The 26,460-nt window shown below is 52.0% G+C and overlaps 1 protein-coding gene and 1 long non-coding RNA gene across 2 annotated transcripts in view; both read right to left on the bottom strand.

The window, feature by feature from the left end:
• Positions 1-10,371: 10,371 nt before the first annotated feature.
• CALML3 (calmodulin like 3) lies at positions 10,372-12,496 on the bottom strand. The gene has a single exon (XM_017513162.2). The coding sequence runs from the start codon at positions 11,509-11,511 to the stop codon at positions 11,062-11,064; it is 450 nt and encodes a 149-aa protein (XP_017368651.1). The 5' UTR covers positions 11,512-12,496; the 3' UTR covers positions 10,372-11,061.
• An 11,918-nt stretch (positions 12,497-24,414) lies between these two features.
• LOC108292330 overlaps positions 24,415-26,460 on the bottom strand; it is an 8,471-nt gene continuing 6,425 nt past the window's right edge. Inside the window, exon 2 of the long non-coding RNA XR_001820244.2 lies at positions 24,415-24,732. This is a non-coding gene — a long non-coding RNA (uncharacterized LOC108292330). The remainder of the gene's footprint in view (positions 24,733-26,460) is intronic.

The raw sequence follows: 26,460 nt of genomic DNA, 5'->3' as shown, positions 1-26,460 counted from the left end.
GGAGAATCACCTGAACTCAGGAGGCAGAGGTTGCAGTGAGCCAAGATCATGCCACTATACTCCAGCCTGGGTGACAGAGTCAGACTTCAGCTTGAGAAAAAAAAAAAAGAATAATAATATTCAAAGGTCTGGAAATAGGGTAGACATTCACCGTTCTTCCACCTGGCTATGCAGCCATCGTGATGAAAACTCGGCTTCTGTTTTAGACCTTCTTTGGTGGGACCCCTCCTGAGGCCCTGGGAGGAGCCCCACGATGTGTTCACAAAGTCATATTTTTTTGTAAAATTTGCAAAACTAATATTTCAACTGCTGTCAGTCACACTGTGGTCCCGAGGCAGTCTGCAGTTTCTCCTGCACATGTATCTAATCTCCAGAAGCTCCAGCATAGACACGGCCCCAGAAATGCTCCTACCACCCACGGGCACAGGGCACAGGGCACAGGGGCACAGGGGCACAGGGGCATTAGGGCCCTCTGGACCTGTGGCCTTATTACCATGGGATGCATCCCACAGTGCAGGCCCCAGGAAGATGGAGGAAGTGGAAGAGAACTGAAATTTGAAACGTAGGCAGCCAGAGGCTGGGCAGTGGAATTCTTGCAATCATCAGACACACAAGACAGCAAGTGGAGGATGCGTTTCCCATCGAGGCCTAATAATCACAGCTGGAGCTCTCGCCTGCCGGAGCCACGATAATGGCGCTTCTACAATTACGAATGCACCATGCACTTTTTGTTCCTCTCTTGGATCCTGCAGCCAGTACTGGAGTGATTTTAGTTTCCAGAGGTGTGCCACACCTGTTTGTGTGTTGTATTAAACAGCCCTACCTGAGGGCAGGAGGCTCTCTGTGCCTGGTGAACAGCACAGGGCCTGGTCCACAGCAGATGCTCAATTAATAATTGTAAGACTGGAGAATGGATGAATGAATGAAAAATGCATTGAAATGAATCTCTGATTTTTCATTTTCCAAATGCCATCCATATCGCTTTGTTTTCACTACAGCAAAAGGGGCCATAGCAATAAAGATAGAACCACTGGACCATTCTCTTCTCACCTACTACCTTCTCTTCCGGAGGGCTGATGCAGGGTTAGAAATGAGAATTACAGGCTGGTGCGGTGGCTCATGCCTGTAATTCCAGCACTTTGGGGGGCCAAGGCGGGAGGATCACCTGAGGTCAGGAGTTCGAGACCAGCCTGGCCAACATGGCAAAACCCCATCTCTACTAAAAATACACAAATTAGCCAGGCATGGTGGCGGTCACCAGTAATCCCAGCTCCTCTGGAGGCTCAGGCAGGAGAATCGCTTGAACCTGGGAGGTGGAAGGTGCAGTGAGCTGAGATCATGCCACTGGATTCCAGCCTGGGTGACAGAGTGATGCTCCATCTCAAAATAAAGAAAGGAAAGAGAATGTGGAAGGGAACAAGATTCCAGCATCACACTTTACTTGCCTTGCTGAAGTGTCTGTGTTCTAGGTTAAATAAATCTCTTTTTAGTCTTCTTTGGAGTTTCCTGAGGTCCCTACGGGATTTTTTTTTTTTTTTTTTTTTTTTTTTTTTTTTAACAGAAGGCTTGGTTGTTGCAAAAGCTTTTTGCATGTTTTTGTTCCCTTTCAGTGCGACCTCTATTTGGCAATGGAACTGAAGTTTCCTCACAGGCTTCGGTTACAGACAGGGTCTTACTCCATCCCAAGTCTCCTCTGGGAGCAGCTTTCTAAGAGTTGTGACTGTGCAGAACCGGGGCTTGCATAAGGCCACCAAGACTCTGGATCCAGGAATGGAAATTTTCCTTTTAAAATTAGGTAGGGGAGTTTGGACCAGGATTTTTATTTGGATAGCCTAATTCTTGGAAATGCAGCTGGTGTCTCTTGGGATAGTCCAGAAAAACTTTCACGCCAAACTTCAGGCATTGATTCCTCGTGAGCCTTGATGGGGAGAGGTCTCCACACAAAGTGCTGTGACTGGGACTTTGGGAAACACAAAGGGGCTTTTTCATTCCACACAGGCCAGGTTCCCATGCAGGTGACCCGATCAGTTTCCCCTGCAGACATCTCCAAGTCTGTGCTGTTGTGAGATTCTTCCTCAGGTCGAATCAAAATCTTCTCTGCTGATGTTTAAGATCATTTAGTTTTTACTGGAAAAGAGGAACAACTCTTTATCTTCTGCCTAATCTCCCTTTCTGAATGGAAAGAGTGTAATCTAAGTCGCTGTGAAATATTTTCTTTCCCAAGCAATTCTTTGAGCTTCTGTGCATTGGCATGGGATAACCATGGACGGGAAGAGTATTGAGCGGCGTTTAGAGTCGCCAGCAGGCTGACCACACACTCTGAGTTGTTAGAAGCTCTTTCCCAACTACACGTGTCATCTAGGCCGGGAAAGCCCAGGGAAAAGTTCCGGGGCTTCAAGTCTGCTGTGCAGAGGGAGAAACTGAGGACCAGGTCCGAGCCTAGCCCAGCCCGGCCGACGGGTCCTGTGGGTGTCGGGAAGTGAGGTGTCGCTTGGTATCTGGATTCTCTGAGGTCCACAGGCAGCTGGCATCACTCCTTAGTCAGCCTCCATTCTGTGTGTGACCTGGCAGTATCAGTGGTGCTTTCTGGACAAAGAAGCTAACAAAGAGAGCCGGAGCTGTGTCATCAGCCTGGGCAGAAATGACGCCAGACGATCAGCAAAGGGCCTGCTTTGATCTTCAGCGTGGGAGGAGGAGCGTCTGATGAAGCAGGGACAGTGTGTGTCTGGGCTGTGCCTGGTGGGGTGAGCCCGGTTCTGGGAGCTTAGGGGGACACAGTGAGCTGGACAGGTGCATCATTTGGGGGGCTTAATGCAAAACAAAAATGCAGGGCCGCTTGTTCAAAACTCATGAAGAGTTCAAGACAGCAACAGCAGAGCTATAAGCCGAGCCTGGGGCTTTCCTGAGAAAGGGCCTGTGCGCCTGCGTGGGAGCAAGGTAGGGGCATGGGTGACGCTCCCACCTGTGGACCGTCTCTCCACGCTCCGCACCCTCCCCAGGGAACCTCACACATTCTTCTATTTGGAAATCCTATTACCTGAAAATCAATGAAAACCTAGAATGCACCATCTGATCCCTCCTCCCATGTCCTGCAGCCATCAAGATGGAATTGCAATCATGTGCCTTTCTTCACCACCATTCACCCCTGGTGGCTACAGCCTTGCTTCGAGCCCCAAGCCTCTCACTTGGGCCGTTCCCAGGCTTCCTAATGAGTCTCTCTGTCTCACCCGGACCCTAATATTCATCCCCTAACAGCTGCCAGCGTGCTCCCCATCTGCCTCCTGCACATGTGTGACCCACGCTGTCCACTGCCCTCAGGGTGGAGCCCAGCCTCCCCAGGATGGCAGTGCATGGGCCTCTGTACCCAGCACACCCACCTCCTCACCAGTTCCTCCTCCCGGAGCACCCTGGGCTGCCCCAGGCACCCACTCCACACTCGCTCTCCAACGGCCACTGAGCAGGTTCCGCTTTAGACCTTTACTGCGAAGACGCTGGCAAGAGGAGCGAATGCTTCAGTGGGAGGAGGGTGGAAAAGAAACCCTCGTGGGACTGTAACGAGGTGGGCGCCTGGGCTACAGATGTGCAGACGGGGGGTCTCCAGCCCAGCCAGAGGCTGGAGGTCAGGGGATGGAAAGTCAGCAGGGGCTTCCTAGAGTATTTGACGTCAGGGCCAAGGGCATGCGGATGGGTAGGAAGTGGTCGCTTAAGAGGAGCAGAAGGAAAGGACTACTTCCCACCCTGTGCCTTTTCCTGAGCTGTGCTTCAGCCGGGGACACCCCGACACTGCCTTTGCCTGGCTGCCCTGGGGACCTGGAGGTCGAGTCCCCTCTCTGCGGAGTCTTTCCTGGTACACACTCTGCCCCTCACCCATGGCGGGCACCTCCTCTTCTTGGTTCCAGGGCCCTCTCCCAGCCCTTGTGAGTGTCTCATCTGCATCTGTTCACTGACCTCCCCCGTCACGTGTGAGTCTTTCTCTCTTGTGTTCCCTGAAGCCTTGCACACATGAGCGCGTACCTGGCGCTCACAGCATTGTAGAAGGTGAGTCTGCCTTGGGTCACTCATTCTTACCAGTGCTGGATTATTCAGAGCAGGGAGTAGCCCTGGCCACGCACAGGTTCCATCTTCGAGGAGGACTCTGAGAAGCTGACATGTGTCCTGAGCAGAGCTGCCCCTGGGGAATAAGGGAAGACCCTTACACACGATAGGCAAGAACTTCCGGACAGAACCTGGAGAGGAGAGAAGGCCGCGTGGGGCCTGAGGGGGCCTGCGGCTGCTGGAAGCAGCAATACCTGGGCACACAGAGAGGGGTTGCTGCTCTAGACTCTCAGCAACGTAGAGAGAAAAAAGAGGCCAGTGGGGACAGTTTTATGGAGGCAGCTTTCAGCCCTGTCTAAGGAAAAGCTTTCTGGGGATAGGGATTTTCCAACCTTTGGGCGACTGGCCTTGAACCCCCACAATGGTCACATTCAAGGTCTTGTGCACCTGCCATTGCTTAGGATGTCACTGCTCATAGGCCTCTCGTCCTGCCTGGGAAATTCGGCCAGATCGCCTCTATGAAGCTGTGCAAATTTAGGCATCTAGAAGCTTACATGTTGCTCTCAGCCTGACTCTCACCCAGCCTCATGTCCTGCTGTGCCGCTGCTGTGCTGTCTTCACGGCTGCATCCCAGGAGCATGGCTATGCCGCCTCCAAGGATCCTTCACTTCCGCAGCAGAGCTGGGGTTGGGACAGCAGGGCCTTTCCTGGGATGCTCCATAGCAGGGCCAGGCCTCCAATCTCACCCACACGTCTACGGTCTGGAAAGACAGAGAATTTGTCAAAAGACGGTTTCCCATCTTCAAGGGATTATTTCCCTCCTTCTCCTTCCTTTACTCTTGGATCCTCTCCAGAATCGAGAGGATCTGACTCCCTGAATCCCCCAAGGAGTCCGTATGAAGTCAGACTTCACTATGAAGTCGGAACTGGGCTTGGACAAAGGACGGGTCTGGACCAAGTTCCCAGCAGCCCTTGTGGACCTTGGAGCAGGGAGACAGACCGTGAATACACCTGGCCGCCTTACAGTGGATGCATGGGGCTGCCATGACAAAGCACCACAGACCAGATGCTTCAACCACAGAAAGGTCTAGTCCGCAGTCATGGAGGCTGCAAGTCCAAGGTCAAGGTGTTGGTGGGGTTGGTTCCTTCTAGAGGGCTGTGGGGATGGGCTGTCTTCTCCCTGTGTCTTCACACTGTCTTCCTTCTGGGCGTGTGTGTCCACATGTCTCACTCTGACAGGGACGCCTGTCATTGGTTGAAGGCCCACTCTCATGACCTCGTTTTAGCTTGATGAACCCTGCAAAGACTCTATCTCCAAATAAGGTCATGCTCTGAGGTCCTGGTGGGTAGGACTCCAACATATGTGTTTTTGGAGGTAGGGGGCACCATTCAACCATCATAGGGTCATGTGGCCTTTTCCGACTGTCCATCGTCTGCACCCCAAGATGTGAGTTTGGGTGAGAAGCTAAGAAGTCCGTCACCTCCCAGCTGCTCTGCTGCAGTGAATGAGAAGTTTCGTGCAGCACTTCAGCTGCAGATAGATGCACCTGTGTGGGGCAGGTAGCGAATTGGGACCTCCTGTTGCAAAGATGTGGCCACTGCAGGATTCCCTCTCGTTTTCTGGGACTGCAGTGGCCCCAGCACCTGCGTGGGGCCCCGTGCTGGGCCAGAGGGGCAGTGAGACATCATGAGGCAAGTGGGTGGTCCAGCAGCACTTGCTCTGCGGACACCTACACCCAGGCATGACGGGTCCTGCGGCTCCTGGATTTTCCTGGCATCCATCAATCCCTTTTCTTTTCTCTAGGTCCTCCTTGCCCAGGCAAATTCTGCCTGACAGCTGTTTCCCATTTCCAGGCCTTTCCTACCAAGGTCTCTCCGTCACTCACCGCTTCTGTGAGCTCAGCGCCTCTCAGCCTCAGGCTTCTTGCTCTGAGAGCTCCTCTCTGGCACAGTGGAAAGGGCGTGAGCTCTGGGGCCAGTCAGAAGGGTCAAACTCTGATTCACTAGATATACGGCCTTACGGAAGTTATTCAAAGTCTCAAGGTCTTAATCTTTTCTTCTCTAAAACAGGCTAAAACAAGCTACTGCACGGACTGGTTCGGAGGATGAAAGGAGCTCATGAAATGCATGGCAGGTGCCTCCCGCCAGCATGCCCCAGCGAGGGTGAGCTGCTGCGGTGGGAGCCTTCGGACCAGAGTCTTCAGGTGTGCAGCGGGCTGTAGGTGAGCCGGGTCTGGCTGGTGATGACGGGGCCTGGACTTCACTGTGGGCCAGTAGGGCCACATGCTGTCACTCCCTGGATGTTCAGCTCCCCCAGGGGTGCAGGGCTGCCCAAGAGGCCTGGGCCCACCTGATGTTTACCCTTCAGATGTTCCCCTCCTTGTGTGCTAAGAGCCTGGCTCCTTTCCCCTCCCTGGTAGTTCTGCGCATGCTAGAAAGACATGGAAGACCTGAAGAAGGTGTTTAGGGCACAGTGTGTGGTTCCTTGTTATTATTCCCATAGGGACCTTCTCCTCTGATTATGGAAACCTGGCCATTGCTTCTGGCTCTGTTCCAAGCTTTTCACTTCCCTGCACTTTGAGGAGGGTGCTTGTCCCACTCAGTACTCAGCAGCCAGCCTTGTCCCTGTTAGAAAGGCTCAGAGGAGGCCTTTCCCAGGTACTTCCCTTTCTTGCCCAGTCCAGACCCCCGAGAAGCTGTGAGGAGGCTGACACGTGGTCCGGGCCAGACCCGTCTCAGGGGTGGTTTGGTTTGGTCTTATTTTGTGTAGCTTTGTTTTTGGTGGAGAAACACAGCTCATATTCCCCGTTCCTACCGTTCCCATGGAGCAGTCTCACCCCATACACGAGTTTTGATACGAGTTTTCTCTAGCGGAAGCCTTGGGTCATTTTTAGCTGGCTGGTTCTGGGAGCCTTTGAACAGGCCCTTGGAATCTCTAAGGATAAACAGGAGCCGGCATGGCTGGGCTGAATTTGACTTAAAATTGGAAACACAGGAGTCAGAGGCGAGCTTTATATAGTCTGGGAGTGCAGGGCCCCAAGCCCTGATTTATGAGGGAGCTCAGTGAAAGCACATGGACGCCGAGGTAATATTTATAAATTCATTCCCCCTAGGATGGACGGAATGTTGTTTTGAGCTGCAGTCAGATAGCACCTTTTTGGGGGATGAAGACAAGTTGTTTAAATTCGGTGATTCAATGACTGGAAGGAAAGGGAGATGCCAGTCAGGCAACGGCCTCTAAGTCTCTGCCACAGAGCCCAGGGCGGGAAAAGAGCTTGACCCGCAGGGCGGGATTCCTCTGGGGAACTCTGCATGCCCTTTTGGGTGGCTCCTTCCTCCTGCTCCAGCCCCCAAGCCTCCCTTTGCTCACATTCAACAGGCGAGCACCCACCCCTGGCAGCTAGAGTGACCACATTTTACCAACAAAAAAGTTGACGTGACATCTGGGATTGGGACAGGCTCTTTGGAGGTGCTGACCAGGGTGGGAAGGAAGAAGGGAAGATAAGATAAAGGGAGACGGGGAGGAGGCTGGAGACAGGCCGGGCGTGCTCCCGGTAGCCCTGGACCCCGAGGCTGTTGTGTGAGAGGACACCCGCTGCCATGGGTAAACTGTGTCAGAGTAGATGATGCCACACCGTGGAGGTCAGCAGTGCTAGCCCAATGAGATGCATCCACGCTGTGGGTTTGGTGTCTGCTGGTGAGGTCAGGGGATACCCTGGGCATCACACTCTTTGAAGCAGAAGGGGCAGCGTCAGAGAGAATAGTCAGAGCTGCGTCCCCCTCTGGACTGGCCTTCCTTACCCCACGAGGAAGGTTGGGAGGGGCGGAGCCATGTGACAGCAGGCTGCGGTCACTGTGATGAGGCCTGATGACTCATCTTCAAAGAGAAGGGATGACAGAAGATGTTACTGAACAATCATATTCGGGGCTGGGCAGTGGCTCATGACTGTAATCCCAGCACTTTGGGGGGTTGAGGCAAGAGGATGACTTGAGGCCTGGAGTTTGGGCAAGACAGGGCAACGGAGAGACCTCATCTCTGCAATTTTTTTTTTTTAGTGGGTCCTGGTAGTATGCATCAGTCCAAGCTAATCTAGAGGTTGAGGTGGAATGATCACTTGAGCACGGGAGGTTGAGGCTGCAGTGAGCTGTCATTGCACGCCAGCCTGGGCAACAGAGCAAGATCCAATCTCAAAAAAAAAAAAAAAAAAAATTTGAATTTGAACACCAAGGGGGAGGGGAAGGGCCATTCACCTTTGTCACGGGACCCACTTGGACCTTGCTGCCTCGGGCTTCTGTCTGTGGAAAGGAGACCCTTCCATTTAGTACTCTGCTTCTGAGGACCCCCCCTCAGGGAGGATATGAGGCTGCTGGTGCTAAGCTGAGAGCAGGCAGGGTGTTTCCTCCACCCCAGCCAGTGCCTGCCCGAGCACAGAGAGCTCTTGAGGAAAGGCTCCCAGCAACTGCGAAACCCAGGCCAGGTGGTTCCAGAATGACTGGTGTGTGGGGCTGCAAAAAGATCTGCTCTGGCAGAATCACCGGGGGGCTGGGAGGAAAGCAAATAGACACTGCCGTGCCCGCCCAGCCCAGGCCTTGGCAGTGCCTAGGTCCCAGCCCTTGTAGGAGCTTCCTCAAGCCCGCACCTGGGAAGAGGGGCTTAGATGTCAAACCTCAGCCGTGTGCATGACAGTGACTGCAAAGACGGCTGGTGCAGGGAGACCTTGGCTTCTCTCCCTCCTGCAGAATTTAGGAGGCATTCTGTGAAAGGCGCTCAGGCCTGACATCCTGTTCCTTTTGGTTGGTAGTCAGCAGCCATGTGGGGGCTTCTGTCTGCCCCTCCTGCTTACAGCTCCCCACCCCCTGGAGAGCTGCTGCCCGATGACCTCTGGACACTGTCCAAAGTGTTCATGAGGCTTTTCCTAAATCTTCCCCAGGACCTGCCCAGTCAACCCCGACTCCTGAGAATGACAGGCAGGGGTGGGGGTTCGTTCATCAAACTAAGCCTTAGCTTGCTCTGTTTCTGTTCCCCCGACAGGAGGACCTGCAGTTATACCTGCCCTGGGCCTGTGCTCACCTGAGACACCACCATCCAGCCCTTACACCTGCCCTGGGTCTGTGTTAACCTGAGACTCCACCATCCAGCACTCACACTTGCCCTGGGCCCATGCTCACCCGACACCCCACCATCCAGCACTCACACTTGCCCTGGGTCCATGCTCACCCGACACCCCACCCTCCAGCATCCCCTCAGGAATCCAGCCCTAGAGCACCTGCTTTTGCTCTTTCTGCTCTCTTGTTCTCGAGCTATGGAGAGGGTGGCTGTCCTGGAGAGCCTTGCGGTATTAGAACAGGAAGGAATCTTTAAGGTGATAGTCATAGTAGCTGTCATTTATAAAGCACTGACTTCATGCCAGGTGTGTTAAGAATGTTGTTCCCACTCCTTACAAGTGCTGGAGAGGCGCACTACTGTAATTACCAAGGTGGACGTGCGGGTTGGTGGTGGACGTGTAGCTCAGTGGTCGGGGCACAGACCCAGATCTGCCTCTTATGCCCTGGCAGGACCCAGGGCTGCTTTCTGAAGCCCTCTGTGTCTCCACTTCCTCGTTTGTTAGATGAGGAAGGTAATAACAGTGGCTGCCCCCCAGGGAGGTGCCGAGTGTCTATGCAGACCGAGTGCTTGCTGGTGCCCCAGCCCAGGCAGGCGGCACGAGGGTCCTGCCTCCCTGGAGGTCCCAGTGGTGCAGTGATGATGGCAAGGCCGGGGTGGGGCCAAGCTCTTTCTTTGACAAAGGAGGAAACATGGTGGGGGGAGGTGTTGGGGAGAGAGGACTCATCCACTATGGCCTTTTCTGAGGAGTGGTGTCTAGTGCCCACCCTACAAAACGTACCTCCCTTTAGAACTGAAGGGATCTCTGGCAGGGACCCTTCGACTTTCTCTGGGTGTTGCCAGCTGCTTGCTGGGCTAGCGCAGGACTAATGTCTCTGAACAGCTCCTACATTGCGTGTGCCCGATGTGCCCCCAGCCCCTCACCATCTTCTAGTGCCTGGCACTTCACAACCAGGAGCACAGGAGAAGAAAAGCAATCAGCAGGTTCCCTCTCAACGTGATGGACTCGGGTCTTTCAAGTCCTAGATGGACTTTTAACCACTCTTTGCTGCCAACGTATCCTTTTTATTGGGAACAAATATTCAAGATTGCCCTCATCCAGACATCTTTGCAAGGCACCCACCAGTATAGGAATATACTACATTTTCAAAAGCACAAAAATGGAGATTCCTGCTTTGTTTCAACGCTGAATTTAACAAGGATTGTTGCAGTGGGAACCAGAAAAAAGGAAATGAAATAACGACTGTCTCATATATTTCCCTGCAGTTGCCCTCCCCCCACCCAAGCCTCCCTCCTTCCAGATGAATAGGAACAGGTTATAGCCGACCCGGTTTCACTCCCAGCCTCAGCAGTGAATCACGGTGGGTTGTCAGAGACAGAACGGGGCAAGCTGGAGCAGCATGGAAGGCAGTGCTGTTTTCAGGAGGCCTGACCTCTGTGGCCAGAGTTCCCATCAGCCCCACTCACTGCAGGCTAAGATGCCCCCCACCCTCCAGAATCCCACAGCAGAGGGAGCCTGCAGTCCAGGAGCCTCAGGAAATCCAGGTGTGGGCTGAGGGCTGCAGCTTGCCCTGGCCTGGGCATTGGGTGCCTCTTGGGGATCTTGCCTGGGTGCTCTAGGGGGTCCATCCTGGTGGCCACAGAGCCAGCACAACCTGCCCTGGTGCTTGTTCCTAAGGTCAGCTCTGCTTCTCCCGAGTGGGGGGTTTCACGGTCTGCTTGGAGTGGGAGCGTTCCATGTCACTCAGATGGGCAGGCGGGGAGGTCGGAGGAAGAGCAGAGCAGAGCCTCAGGAAGAGGGAGGCAGAGAGGTGGGCTGAATCAACCGCCCCGGAAGAAGCTGCGGTGCCCGGGGGAGGTGGGGATGGAGGAGGAGGCTGGAGGCCTGGGGTTCATGCCCCGCTGGCCCAGTGGTGCCGGCCTCACTTGGACACCAGCATGTGGACAAACTCCTCGTAGTTCACCTGCCCGTCTCCGTCCGTGTCTGCGGCCCGGATCATCTCGTCCACCTCCTCGTCACTCAGCTTCTCCCCCAGCCGGGTCATGATGTGCCGCAGCTCGGAGGCGCTGACGAGGCCGTTGCCATCCTTGTCGAACATGCGGAAGGCCTCGCGGATTTCCTCCTCGCTGTCCGTGTCCCTCATCTTCCTGGCCATCATGCGCAGGAACTCGGGGAAGTCCACGGTGCCGCTGCCGTCCTGGTCAATCTCTCTCATCATGTCCTGCAGCTCAGCCTCCGTGGGGTTCTGGCCCAGGGACCGCATGACCGTGCCCAGCTCGCGGGTGGTGATGCAGCCGTCCCCATCCTTGTCGAACAGGGAGAAGGCCTCCTTGAATTCTGTGATCTGCTCCTCAGTCAGCTGGTCGGCCATGCCTGGAGTGGGGGCGTGGGTGGCAGGGGCGGCCACCGCGTGGTCTCCCTCCCTCTGCCGCAGCCCTGCTGCCGTCCCAGCTCTAGGCGGCAAGTGGAGATCTGGGTGGCCGGCAGGCTGTCTCGCCCTGGCTTGAGTCGCTGGAGCTTAAGAAGCAGCAGAGTCCTCTCCCATCATTGGCAGACACCCCTGCGCTGTGGTTGCCCGGGCCTGTCCTGTTTAGACAGGAGTCCGGGGCCTGTGAATTGAGCTGACGCCAGCACCTCCGTGCCTGCTCGCACCCGGACCCAGCAGAGCCGCAGGGGCCCTGGCAATCACAACTGCAGTCAGGGCGTGGTGGGCCAGCCTTGGAGTGATCCTCGCTGGACTCTTTCCTCCTGAATTTCCCTCTCCCTTCTCCTTCTCACCTGCCCAGCTCCCGCTCAGTAAACTCTAGTGCCCTTTCTTCCCTGGGCACTGGAGTGGAGGGTTTTTTGCAGGATGAACGGCAGATGAAAGAAACTTCCTTGCCTTTGGTTTCTATAGCCTTAGGCACCACAGGGTTTTTGGAGGAGGAAGGTTTTTCTTATCTTCAGACTGGACATGAATTGGGAGGGGCTTCCTCCAACCCATTCACTCATCTTTCACTGATTTATTGAGTGCCTACTATGTGCAGTGCTGCTCTGGAAGCTGGGAACACAGTGGGACCAGGCAGGCCACCCCTAGTCCTCATGAGGTTAACTGGCAAGACAGCTAGTTAGCAAGTAAACTACTTGAGGAATGCAAACAAGGTAAGGAGGGATTGTTGATAAATGCTGACAGACATCCAAGGTGGTGATGTACAGGACCCCAGGGTCACTTTTCAGCCTGGCCAAGGACAGATCCTCTGTGGAGAGGCACTCCAGGGTGACCCGAAGCTGGAGAAGGGGCCACCTAGGCTGGAGTGGGCGCAGTGGGGCCAGTGGCTGGAAGATGATCCGTGGGGCTGCAGGCCTGTGAGGGAGGGGACGAGGCTGGGGAGGAGAGAAAAAGGAGGCCTTTCCAGGAAGTCCCACGTCATTCTCTGATCTGTGGTGCCCCAGGAGCTCTGCGTGGTGTGGAGCCTGTGCTGAGGAGGGGGCCTCTCAGGAGGGTACCCACTTGGGGGGACAGTGGGGTGTTCACAGCACAGACTCGGCTCCCACCCCGAGGGGCTCTGGGGACATGACCCCAAGAGAGGCAGGAGCAGCCGCATCACCTGTGGGACTCCAGGAAATCCACACTGGGGGAGACGCGTGGAGCCCACTCTTTTTTGCTGGGTGTATGGGGGCAGGGTGGGGACCTGAACAGGAAAGAAAGTGTCCTTTTGAGGATGTAGGCTTGTCGAGTAGAGACTATAGCAGGGCTTGGATATTCATTGTTTTCTCTCTGAATTTCCTGCCCTTCTCTATTCAAGTAGAGGCAACTGTGTCCTTCTGTTCTGGAGGGGTCCTTGGTGGAAACTGAAGTCACCTGCAAGACCCTTTCCTGCCTGCCTGAAGGCTCCCACAAAGCCTGGGCCTGAGGGTTTGGGCAGGAGGAAGCAGGAAGGTTGAAGAATCCCTCCACCCCCGTGGAAGCTTTTCCTTAGAAGAGAAGTTTGTGGACCCCAGGGCAGCAGGGCTCAGGGATGTGGCGGCCACAGGCAGCCTTGGCAAAGAGCCCTGTGGCCCAGGGGTGGCGTGGAGGGAACCAGGTCATGGGCATCTTGGAAGCCACGTGTGTGGGCAACACTTCAGTGACCAGAGCCCACTCTCCCCTCCCTCCCTCGCCCCAGAATGTTTGGCCTTGCCTGAGACCTCACACCCCAACAGCTCTAGAGGAGTGGGGAGATGGGTTGGCCAGGACTCCCTGGGGTAGGAGAAGGGCTGATCCTAAAGTTTAGATTTAGAATGATGAGGGAGCATCTCCATCTGCAGGCTGGGAGTGTGCCCTGGGCCCAGGTTACAGCTCTGTCCACGGGCAGCTGGGCGAGAGCGTGTGCCTTGCTCCTGGGAGCTCTGCCTCTCCTTGAATATTCTATGGAATAAAAGGTAACCCCCTGAAAAGTTCAGCTAGGAATGAAGGTCCTTTTTTTATCTTGGGGTTTTTTTGGGGCTAATTCTGGGACACGGGGACCTTCTGTACCTTCTGAGATGGGCTCTTGATTGTACACTGATGTCTGATGCCTGAGCATTAGATTTCACATCCCAAAAGCACTGTAAAAACATTTATCTTCGTTCTGGATCACCCGAATATCCGACAACAGCAGGTTAGTAACAAATACCTCAGCTTTCATCTACACCAGGAAATAATATAGTTTTAAAATGAGGATGAGTATATAGCTATGGAAAGGTATCCATGGAAAATATTTAAAAAGCAGATAGAAAACTATGTGTGATATGATTTTATGTATTAAAAATTTATATATGTTTATATACATTCACAGAAGAAAAGCCTAGATAATCACATACCAAACTCTTAATAGTGGCTACTTGGGATTAATAGGATTATAAATGCTTTTAATTGTCTTATAAATACAGTATCTTTGTCCATTTTAAATATTTTACATTTGTCATATATCAATTCTGTTATTAGGGGAAATGACTGAAGATTCAAAAACCAACCCTGATTAAAAAAAAATATTCCAGCCTGGGCGAGGTGGCTCATGCCTATAATCCCAGCACATTGGGAGGCCGAGGCAGGCAGATCAAGAGGTCAGGAGTTCAAGACCAGCCTGACCAACACGGTGAAACACCGTCTCTACTAAAAATCCAAAAATTAGCCAGGCCTGGTGGCAGCCTAATTCCAGCTACTCAAGAGGCTGAGGCAGGAGAATCACTTGATGAACCTGGGAGGTGGAGGTTGCAATGAGCCAAGATCATGCCACTGCACTCCAGCCTGGGCGACAGAGCGAGACTCTGTCTCAAAAAAAAGAAAATTTATACCTTACTGAACTCCCAATTCTCTTTCTCTTTCTCTGAGGTTAGGTAATGCAGAGGGCCTGTAATATGGTCAGCTTTATATCTCTCAGATATGAGACTATGATGAGCATAGCTATTATGTATAGAAAAGCAGAATAATAGCAGATAACCACAGCCCCTATTTGACTGCCAGAGTGACGATCAAGTGGAAAACAGGCTATGAAGCATTCTTCTTCTACTCTCCCTGCCTGGGGGCTGGAGGGACGGCTTCATGAAAGAATACAGGGGCAGCCTCAGGAGGCAGGAGAACCGAGGGACCTGGGCGTGTGGCCGACACAGTCTCTTGGAGAGCCCAGGCTGGCCTCAGGGGGAAACCCAGCTGAGACAGTGCCCTGATGGACAAGGACAGGAATACGTTCATACCTCCTGGCCACTTGACCAACGACCAGGATGACAGGCCAACAGTTACCTGTGGGTTTCTGGGTCATGGCTCTGTGGCTCAAACATTAGCTTTTACCTAAATGCCTTTTTGAGAAAGGCACTTTGAAAGAGGACTCAGTGGCTGGTGAGGTGGCTCACATCCATAATCCCACCACTTTGGGAGGCAGAGAAAGGTGGATCACTTGAGGTCAGGAGTTCGAGACCAGCCTGGCCAACATGGTGAAACCTTATCTCTACTAAAAGTACAAATATTAGCCGGGCGTGGTGGCTGGCACTTGTAATCCCAGCTACTTGGGAGGCTGAGGCAGGAGAATCACTTGAACCAGGAAGGCAGAGGTTGCAGTGAGCTGAGATTGTGCCACTGCACTCCAGCCTGGGAGACAGTGAGACGGACTCAGGATTTTAAACAGGGTTGCTTAGTACACAGTGACTCAGAGAGGACTGCCTTGTGATGGGCCAGACTGTTGCAACTCACTGGTTGGGAAACCGTGGCAGAGGGAATGTTCTTTATTTTATGTTTAACTCCCTGCCTGCAGCCTTTCACCCCAATATAGCAGCTCCTTTCCCTACAGAGTAGACATGATTTTGGTCTCGGGATCCATTTAAACATTTAAAAATGATTAAGGACTCCAAAGAGCTTGTGTTTATGTGGAGGAATATATATATATCAATATTTACTGTGTTTGCAACTAAAACCGAGAAACATTTAAATATTTAAGTATATTTTTATATATTTAGGTCCTAGCCTTAATGCCTGGGTGATGAAATAATCTGTACAGCAAAGCCCCAGGACACAAGTTTACCTGTGCGGCAAACCTGCACTTGTGTCCCTGAACTTAAAAACATCATTTTTAAATGAAAAATAATTTTTCCAAGACAAAGAATAGGCAGAAGAGTGGCATTTTGTAAAATGGTTTTGCAAATATCTTTAATGCCTGGCTTTCCAGAAGCAAATCTGCATCTGCACTCAATCTGTGGTAAAATGTTTGAGAGTGTATGATGATCCAGCCTCACACAGGTGTGCAGCTGGGGAAGGAGGGAGCCTTTGAATAGTCTTTTCAAAAATTCGTGGATATTGTTCTTTGGTACTACATCAAAATTTGACAACCGTTAGTTTCTGAAAGGTGAGTTGCCACGTGGAATCTGGGACCACACCAGAGACCTTTTCATACTGCTAAATGAAAATTCAATGGTCTCTTTTGCACTTTGAACAGATCTTTTACCCATGCATGATTTCATAACACCATGCATTGGTCGCTTGGAAAATAAGGGTTCACTGGTGGAACAATTACATATATAACATTAAAAAATCATGTTCGTTAGCCCAGGTGTGATGGTTCATGCCTGTGACCTTAGCACTTTAGGAGGCCGAGGTGGGAAGATTGCTTGAATCCAGGAGTTCAAGACCAGCCTGGGCAACATAGTGAGCCCTCATTGCTACAAAAAATTGAAAAATTAGCCACGTGTGGTGGTGTGTGCCTGCAGTCCCGGCTACGTGGGAGGCTGAGGTAGGAGGAGGATTGCTTGAGTGTGAGAAAGAGATCAAGGCTGCAGTGAGCTGTGATCATGTCATTGAACTTCAGCCTGGGTGACAGCGTGAGACCCTGTCTCAAAAAAAAAAAAAGGCCACATTAATATCACCACCAATCTCATTAGAAAAGCTGCTAAGATTGGAGAGGCTCAAACTCACAATGACAAATACGAAATTTCAGAAATTCCAATTTTCATTCAGAAGCTCAAAAAGTTTTAATGGCAACAAATACTCTCAGTTGTTTCCCTTGAAGTGACAGGCTCACTTCACTCTCACATGTCTGCCAAATACTAGATCTGAGTGATATGGTTTGTCCATCAGCTGTTCTTTCCAGTAAAAGTGACATGCTATGACAAAAGCTTACCTTCTACTCAATCACAAAAGTGCTTTCCTCATGACAATCATCACGCTTCAAGATCAGCAGACTATTAAAAATGTACAAGTGGCCGGGCACGGTGACTCACGCCTGTAATCCCAGCACTTTGGGAGGCAGAGGCAGGTGGATCATTTGAGGTCAGGAGTTCGAGACCAGCCTGGACAACTTGGTGACACCCCATCTCTACTAAAAATACAAAATTAGCCAGCTGTGGTGCTGAGTGCCTGTAGTCCCAGCTACCCGGAAGGCTGAGGCAGGAGAATTGCTTGAGCCTGGGAGGCGGAGGTCGCAATGAGCCGAGATTGTGCCACTGCACTCCAGTCTGGGCGACAGAGTGAGAACCTGTCTGAAAAAAAAAATGTCCAAGTAAGCTTTGAAATTTAATCAAAATAATCCTGCCCCAAGGATATTTTTAAGTGCAACCAGCTTTTTTGATTCTTTAATGAGACAGCGTGACAGTGAAGGCTGTCATGGTACCCAGCGCAGACATCCTAATTCATGCTAATTCACGCCAAGGCACTGGTTTTACCCCTGTTGCTTTTGACCTCAGTGCAAATACCAACACAGTGAAAAGGGCAACAAACGTTGGTATTATTGTGAAAATAGCTTTGACCTCTCAGGCCCTCAGTAAGGGTCTTGGGACACACTGTTACCAAATAGATCCATGGAAGAGACTGTGAGAGCCAAGCACCTGGAGTGCTGGCGCTCAGGAGTGTGAACTGCTTGTAGAATTCCCTGGGCTACAGGTATCAGGTAAGGACTGTGGAATTGTGGTGGGACGGTGCGGAAAATAGCATTATTTTTTATTTTTATTTTTGAGACAGGGTCTCGCTCTGTCGCCCAGGCTGGGGTGCAATGGTGCACTCTCAGCTCACTGCAACCTCTGCCCCCCGGGTTCAAGTGATTCTCTTGCTTTAGCCTCCCGAGGAGCTGGGATTACAGGCTTGGGGCACCACACTGGCTAATTTTGGTATTTTTAGTAGGGACAGGGTTTCACCATGTTGGTCAGACTGGTCTTGGTAACTCCTGACCTCATGATCCGCCTGTCTTAGCCTCCCAAAGTGCTGGGATCACAGACGTGAGCCACCGAGCCCGGCCGAAAATAGTATTAATGAACCCAATAGATACAGATTGAAGGGAACCCCCCACCACCCACTGCAGCTGCTTCCTTTGAAAACTAGAAACCCCAAAGCCAGAAGACCCAAGGAGATTTGCTTTTTCCCTCTGAAGTGTTGTAATAGCCTTTGTTAAGAATTTGTTAAGTGTTCTTTTAAATGTGCCTCTTCTGCTGGGTGCTATGAAGATTCGCCAGCCTTCAGCCAGTTCTGCTCCTGTGATCCTGCTGGAAGGGTGTGGCTGCGTGGTCCTGAACTCTCTCTCTTTTTCCTGATAAAGCCGTCCACCAGCCCTAACGTTTGCTCATCAACTTCCTTCTTCCCCAGTATAAATATTAGCACTTTTATGTAACTTAATCCAGATTCGGCTGCTCACAGCTTAAAAGCCAGACTCAAGAGACAAGGGTTGCCGGGAGGAAAAGCAGGTTTATCCAGAGAGCCGGCAAATGAAGGAGATGGTGAGCAAGTGTTTTAAACCATTATCCCATCTTAACATTTTCAGGCTGGGCCACAAGGCTCCTAGAAATCTTTAACAAAACATAGTTAATTGTTTACACGCTTTACCTTTAATCTCAGAATGAGTTTCAAAAATGACATGATTGCCGTGTTTACGTATTATCTCAGTGCTCTAAAATTATCCTAGCCTGTGTGCAGGAATAGGTAAAGGCCTCTTAACAAAAACGGAGTTAGCTATGTCGTTTTACTGTTTGACAGTTACATTTATAGCGTGAGACATGGATTTGTTTACTATCCACTGAACAATTAGTATCCTTTGCCTTATGTCTCCATGTCACAGACGATGAATATGAAGTGAAATTGGGCAGCTAGCAAGCTCAACACTTGCACTGGAACATGGATCTTCTGATTGCTACAGCTAGCCTCCCTTTCCATATTCTCCGTGGTCATCACCAATGCAGTTTTTGACCATCTTGTCCAGAAGCTGCAAAGAGACAACAGAACCCAGGGCTGGCGCTGCCTCAGATGGCGTTCAGTGCAGGAAAGTATCAAGACTTGATCGTAGTGCATCTCTCTCTCCACCTCTTCTGAGCACCTCACGTATGCAGCTGCCCACCCAACACCTCCATTTGCGTGTTTAATCACCATCTCAAGCAAATGTGACCCAGCAGACTTCTTGGTCTTCATCCCTGCCCCTCCCCAGTCTTCTCATCTCATCCCTCTGTCTCTCTTTCCGAGATAGAGTTTGGCTCTGTCGCCCAGGCTGCAGTGCAGTGGCACCATCTTGACTCCCTGCAACCTCTGCCTCCTGGGTTTAAGCCATCCTCCCAACTCAGCCTCCCAAGTAGCTGGGTCTTCCCATCTCTTTAAAAGACAATTCATTCAATTGTTCAGAACAAAACCCTAGAGTCATACTTAATTCCTCCCTTTCTCTTGAACTTCTAAACCAATCATTCAGCTCTGCTTTGAAAATGTTCCTTTGCTCATCCACTGCACCAAGTCCCCATCATCTCAAGGCAGGACGGTTCCATGGCCTCATAACTGGTTTCCCTATTTGTATTATATTCACTGTGTGCCTTTTCTTACTCAAAATCCTCTGATGGCCTCTCTTTGCCATCTGTGACTGTTTCCTGCCTACCTCGCTGTGAACCCATCACTCTCCCCCCAAGACGATGTTCAAACCTGCTTCCTGCTCCTTGAGCAACACCCTGACCTGATTCCTACATTTTGTGACTTTGCTTAAGTCGTCTGTCTGCCTGGACAATCTGCGCCTAACCTTTAAGTGCTGACCTTTTCCCGCCCCTCAGTTGAAAGTCAAATTCCACTTCCTTGTCAGGGCTTCCCTGAATACGCACTTTTAATTAACCCTCTGCTTCCTCCCATGACTTCTGTTTCACTCCCTCCTTTAGCTCCTTTCCATCTTAGTTTCACAAGAGCCAGGGCTGTTTTCGACTTCTTTCCCTGTCAAGCCCCCTTAGACAGGACAGGCCCTCTGCCGCACCGACTTCACTCGGTGTTTGCCAAGTAAACAGCACGAGAGGATCACATTGTCATCAAAGAGCAACTGCACAAGGACTGTTGGAACCCCACCCTTCCTTCAAGTTCTGGTTCAAAACATTCCCTGCTATGCCTCAAATGGCCTTGCCCAAGTGCCTGTTTTATTTGCCTGTGTTCTTTTTTCCCCACTGTCCTCATTTGCCATGTGGCTCGGTGGTGGCTGGAGACTTCCATGCTGGCCCTTGGGAGCAGCTGCTGAGGCTTGGCACCAGTCGACACTGACCACCAGGCTTCTCCTCTGTCCGTATCTCTGCAAGAATGAGAGCCTGTCCCCATACCATGTGTGCTGTGTCGGCCTCAGGAGGCATGGGCTCATAGACCCAGCTTCCTGGAAGCCCTCCAGTACGTCACAGTGTTCACCCCCAGTTCTCTATTACGGGCACCAGCAGGGACTCCAGTGCAGGCTCCTTAGAGAGAGGCCAGGAACTGCCGAGATGGTATGTGCCGGCAGGTCTCGGGGGAGGAGAGGACTTCTCTCCTTAGTAAAGAACCCGTGGAGATCGGAAAGATACTCCTGGCTCGAAGCCGAATTTGAAATTTAGGCTGACAGCCCAACTAGGGCAGATTGGAGGAGCCAGGTGGGGAGAGGGTGTGGGGGGCTCAGGAGAGAGGTGGAAGGAGGAGCCTGGGAGGGCGGCCCCGCTCTTGGAGCACGGCCAGTGGCACTTCATCAGGACCTCGACCATCACCCACTGACGGGAGAGGGTTCCTTGCACGACTTGTAGGATTACCTGGGAAACACACAAATGGAAGAATTTAAAAATGTCTGCTGGGACACCCTCCCCCTCGCCCCCGCCACAACGCCTCACAGAGCAAACTCCTTGGCTTCTCCTTGTCTCGGGCCATCTTTTCATTTGGCCTCTTTGCCTGGCTCAACTTTGGGGTCTTTTTTCCCAGCATCAAAATTTCCTGCCAGTGACTTTCCATCACGGGCTCCCTACAAGTCTTCTGGACATGATCAATGTGCCTGGATTTGCAGGGGCTGCACAAGATATGCTGTGGAGCTGGGATGTTTGCAGTTCACACTCCAATGAGCAACTGCGACCAAACGGAGATGGAGGATGCGACGGTGAGCTACTGGGGATGTGGAGGAACCGTGGACGAGCACGTCAGTGTTATCTGTGTCCTGCCCATGGAATCGACAAGATACTGCTGCTTCGTTTCGCATCCCAAGGCCTGGACTGACCTGACAGTAGATAGGCTTTGCTCTGTGCTGCAACTCCCACTGACCACGGGGTGAAAGCACCCTTTCTCAGTCAGCCTCCCTGCTTCCCCACAGACGGAGGGATTTCCCGCAGGAGCAGGAGCCCTGGGCCTGCCTTTCCCACCGCCTCTTGATGGCCTCCTCCAGATGTGCTGCCTGGCCCAGCTCTTCGGGTGACTTTTGGTCTGTCTCATGTGACGCATCAAGATTCACACAGGGCGGTGTCCTGGGCTGGGCTGGAGTTGACATTCCGGGAGGAGGTCACTGTCCCGGAACAGAACAGTGGTTGGTTTAATTGAACTCTGACAGACAGATCGTCACGTAAAAAGCCGGCACGTGAGCACGCTCCCCGGAGCCTGCCGCCCTGCGTGGCCTCTTGCCTGGTCATCACGTGGAGTCGGTCCTCTTACCTGGTCGGGCCTCACCTGCAGCACGGATCCCCCAAGCCAAACAATGGGATTGTGCGGAGGCTGTGCAGGGCACGTCCTCACATCAGGTCTTGCAGTTTGCACCAGGTAGCCCAGGGCTACCCTGCCCTGCCAGAGCTGCCTTCTCAGCACAATCGAGTTCTATGGCTGCCGAGGCTGCAGAGGTCAGCTCCTGAGCCTCGCTGAGCACCTCCATCAATGAGTTTCGAAAGGGGCCAAGTAAGGGGCATTAACGTGGCCTGTGCTTAGTTCCTGACAGCGAGTGGGATTAAACCAGTATTAAACGCTCAGCCCTAAACCAATGCAGACCAGAAATAGGTCTCAGGATAAAGGCAGCCAAATGAATAAAAATCTATTCTTGGACTTGTTGCTTTCCTGGGAAAGGGTTATTTCTTGTGAAATACGTAGGGATTGGAACTTTCCCTGACAGCCCGCTGGGAGCTCACTCACGGGCCCCGCCTGTGCTGGGGGTGTTGGGTGGTGAGAGGTGCAGGTGAAGGGTCTGGACAGAGGGGAAGGGAGGAGAGGGGGCGGGGAGGGAGAATGGGGGTTGGTTCTGGGAGGGCTTTATTTGTATGATCCACTGACCTTTCAAACTTGATGCTTGATGTTTTGGAAAAAATGACGGAAAATATGGGCTGGGCGCAGTGGCTCATGCCTGTAATCCTAGCACTTTGGGAGGTTGAAATGGAAAGATCACCTGAGGTCAGGAGTTCAAGACCTGTCTGACCAAGATGGTGAAAGCCTGTCTCTACTAAAAATACAAAAATTAGCTGGGCATGGTGGTGCGTGCCTATAATCCCAACTACTTAGGAGACCGAGGCAGGAGAATCATTTGAATTCAGGAGGCAGAGATTGCAGTGAGCTGAGATGGTGCCTCTGCACTCCAGCCTGGGTGACAGAGTGAGACTCTGTCTCAAAAGTATGAAAAGTATGAAGTAAAGGGGAAGTAGAGGGGCTTAGCCACATGCTACAGCTCTTTTTATACCAAGATGCATTCGGTGATTAGCTAAGTAGGACGGTTTGTTACCCTAAGCCTCCACAACCAAAGGGGCAAGATAATTATCTCTGAGAGAACAAGTTGATCTTCCTTGAAGGATAAGGAGTTCCCCAAGCAGCAGGAAGAGCTTCTGTTTCCAATTCCAGCTTTTGAAGTTTCTGCTTCAGAAGAAAACCTTAGCATTTAATGCAGGAAGGCAGGCACGTGCGTGTGCATGTGTCTGTACCCACACTTGTGGCGCAAGCAGCCCCGTGACGATGGGTCACCTGCGGGCACACGGGGCATGTGTGGGGAAGGCAGGAGGGTTTAGGGTGTGAGCTCAGGACCCTGGTGAGAGATTTAAGGCAGGCAAAGCGATGTGGCAAAGTGCACTCCCGTTTCCTCATTCCATCAGAGCCTGCCTTAGTTATTTACGGCTGTGGTTTTGAGCTCTGCTCTTCGAAGCCCTTGGGTTCTGCAGAGGTCCTCCGAGGGTGTGTGGGGGCGAGGGAAGGTGAAGGGCAGGCGCCCAGGCCACCCAGCCTCCCTCCTTTCCCCACCTCTGCTTTCAGCTGTTTCATGTGCATCATGCAATTGCAGCTGCCATGGCTCAGGTCCTCATCTGTACAGTGGCACCATGGCAGCGTCCAGGTCAGAGGTGACAAGAGTGACATGAATTAAGGCATGAGAAGGCTCCAAAGAGCGGCCGGGCCTCTCACATCTTAGGAGCACCATAAGTAGTCACTATTACTTTGTGTTACTAGGGATACACTTTTCATCTGTATGGTGACTTCCACGGGCCCCACCTCTCATGACCTCAACTCACCCTAATGAGATGAGCCCCCTGCAAATACCATGGAGGGGCAGGACTTGAGCCTATGAATTTGTCAGGGACACAATTCAGTTCAAACCCCTTGGTGTTTCTTTTCTCTCTTTTTTGAGAGGGAGTCTTGCTCTGTCCCCAGGCTGGGGTGCAATGGTGTGATTTGGGCTCACTGCAGCCTGCACCTCCTAGGTTCAAGGGATTCTCCTGCCTCAGCCTCCAGAGTAGCTGGGATTACAGGTGCGCGCCATCACGCCCAGCTAAGTTTTGTATTTTTAGTAGAGATGGGGTGTCACCATGCTGACCAGGATGGTCTCCATCTCCTGACCTCGTGATCTGCCTGCGTCAGCCTCCCAAAGTGCTGGGATTACAGGCATGAGCCACCGCTCCCGGCCGCCTCTTGGTATTTTTGTGTATTCATTTCTGCATGTGTAAACTGAAGAGAACAGATAGCTTCTCACCTCATCTCTAAAGGCGCATGGAGGAGGTGGGAAGGCACCAGCCTGAGACTAAGCTTTGCTGCCAGCGAAAGGCTGGGTTTGGAGCTTCAGTTCGGGGGCGCCCTCAGAAAGGTGGCAGGTGCCCACGGTGAGGAAGGGGCAGGAGTGAGGGAGTGCATGGCCCAAGAGAACTCAGGGACGAAGGCCATTAGGGAGGAAATGAGGGAGTGGGGTGTGCGAAGTGCTGAGCTTTTCCTGCCCAGTTTGGCTGAGGACACGCCATGGGTGAGTCTCTGCCACGAGGGGAGCTTGGTAATGAGGAAGAAGGAACACACAGTAGAGAACTGGAGGCAAGAAGGGAGGAACCCTAAAGGAACAGGGGGGAGAAAGGGCTTCTCTGGAGCTGCTTTTGCTCTCCCCAGATTCTCCTGCCATTCCTGGCTGCAGGGAGTCCTGAGGAATTTGGTTAGGGTGGAGAATCCCGCAGAGGAAAGAAGAGAATGGACAAGAGCTCACACATGGCTTCTTGGCGGGGCTGGGGGAGCAGGGGCTGTGAGGCTGCAGGTGGCAGGCCCCAGGGAAGGAAGTTCTCCCGCGGAACCTTCGCAGGAATTCCCGAGATGCGTCCGGCACACGTGTGAAGGCAGCCACGCGTGGAAATGAGGTTCCATGTGCATTTCGGATCCACAGAGAGGGTGGACTCTGTTTTGCAGAATGGACTGGTGGGTGGGGGAAGGAATGCTAGCAGAGCTTTGTATTCCACTCACTCCTGTATTCATTCATCCGGCCATCCACTGTTTTCTTAGCATTCAACAAATTAACGCGCACTGCAAGTCCACTTTGTGTCAGCTTCGCGCCTGGCCCGAGACCGCAGGGTGGTTTCGGCAAAGTTCTGCTGCCAAGGAGCTCACGGGCGTATTTCCTGCCAGGACCCAGACACTCTCTGCATGGAGCCCGGGGAGGTTCTGAGCCTGAGGGAAGAAAGGCAGAGGTTCGGGATTTGTCCAGTAACACCGCTGTTGGTGAGAGATGGGGGTGCTGATGCCCACCCTCAGCCAGATGCCTCCCTCCCACGCCGCGTGTTCTCTCCCAACGCTTCGTGCCTGGCCTGAGTTCTTGGGAGAAGAGGGATCAGAAGCTGGAACAGGCATTTCTGCTAATGTGATGCAGCAGGTCAGCATTTGTGGGGGCTCTGTCGCCCGGTGGGATGGCCCAGCGGGAAGCGTGGCGTGTCTCCACCGAGATCTCCACGGAGCAGCTTTGGCTCCCTGAGAAGTTGAGGTGTGAACAGTAGTGGCCTTCCCTTTGCAGACAGAAGGCTCGGGAGAGAAGACACCCTCTTCATAGGAGGTGGAAAGGAAGCTGTATGACATGGGAAGAGCCCGTGTTTGGGGTTCAAGGTGCTGGCCACTGGGAAAAAGCGCTGTCCGAGTTGCAAAACTCTGCATCCTATACGTATAAACTATACCCTGAGGAAAGGATCTCAGACGTATCGTAGGAGAACACGTTCTAGCTTGGGAAGCAAATACAACAGGACAGTGAATCCAAATATTTCAAGTGAGTTCAGAGGACTGGAGTTCCAGACGCTGCTTTGACTGTAAATAAGCACAGCCTGGAATGTGCTGAAGAAAAGAAAATGGGCTGGTATCAGCGAGGACTGTGGGCAAGGAAAACCAGAGAGTGCCATGTGGCAAAGCAGACATCTGTGTATAGTAACAGAATCAAGTCATGGAGAGGAACAGAATCAAGCTGATGTGTGTGGCAGGGGCGGGGAGGATGAGGCGACTCCCACCAGAACAGAAAGATATTAACGTGTAACAAAAGCGAGGCTGGAGGAAGGGGAAAAGCGGGGCTCTCTCTTTTTAAGATGCCAAAAAGTAGTCAGTCATGCTAAGAACAAAGCAAACACAAACCAAAACCTGCAAAGGAAGCTCTTGAGAAGAGTAAGGCTAATGATCTTCGGGAATCGAATCATTATTTCCACACGTGTCAAGGAGAACACAGACATAAAAGCACAAAGGAGAAATTAAAGAGGGAGGGAGAAGTCAAAGGTGAAGTAAAGAGATTTTCAACCTAGAGAGGCTGAGTTATCAGGGAAGGGGGAAGCCCACGCCAGCTTGTCACAGAATGTCCCGGAAGTTAAGATAATGATAGACTCACATAAATAGGGACTGATCAAGTGATAGCAAGCTCTTGGTGAAATTGCTTCCAAGCATTTCACAGAAGTGTATTTCACTGAAATGTACAGTAACCAGATGACTGCTTTAAAATTTTAAAACTGCCAGGCATGGTGGCTCACACCTGTAATCCCAACACTTTGGAAGGCCAAGGCAGGCGGATCACTTGAGGCTACGAGTTCAAGACCAGCCTGATCAACATGGTGAAACCCTGCCTCTATTAAAAATACAAAAGTTAGCCAGGTGTAGTGGCGCATGCCTGTAATCCCAGCTACTTGGGAGGCTGAGGCAGGAGAATTACTTGAACCTGGGAGGCGGAGGTTGTGGTGAGCAGAGATCATGCCACTGCATTCTAGTCTGACTCTGTCTCAAATAAATAAAATTAAATTAAAAAAAAAACTGACTCGTAGGTGACAGGGGGATGGAGGCAGCAAACCACCACGACATGTGTGCACCTATGCAACAATCCTGCAAGGTCTGCACATGTACTCCAGAATTTAAAGCATAACAATAACAAAAAAA

The sequence above is a fragment of the Cebus imitator genome, unplaced genomic scaffold, assembly GCF_001604975.1.
Source record: "Cebus imitator isolate Cc_AM_T3 unplaced genomic scaffold, Cebus_imitator-1.0 Scaffold487, whole genome shotgun sequence".
NCBI classification, from domain to species: domain Eukaryota; kingdom Metazoa; phylum Chordata; class Mammalia; order Primates; family Cebidae; genus Cebus; species Cebus imitator.
This window is presented reverse-complemented; position numbering and strand designations above follow the sequence as displayed.

Coding starts and splice junctions, on each gene's coding strand:
- CALML3 (XM_017513162.2), bottom strand. CDS start 11,511: ATGGCCGACCAGCTGACTGAGGAGCAGATCACAGAATTCAAGGAGGCC.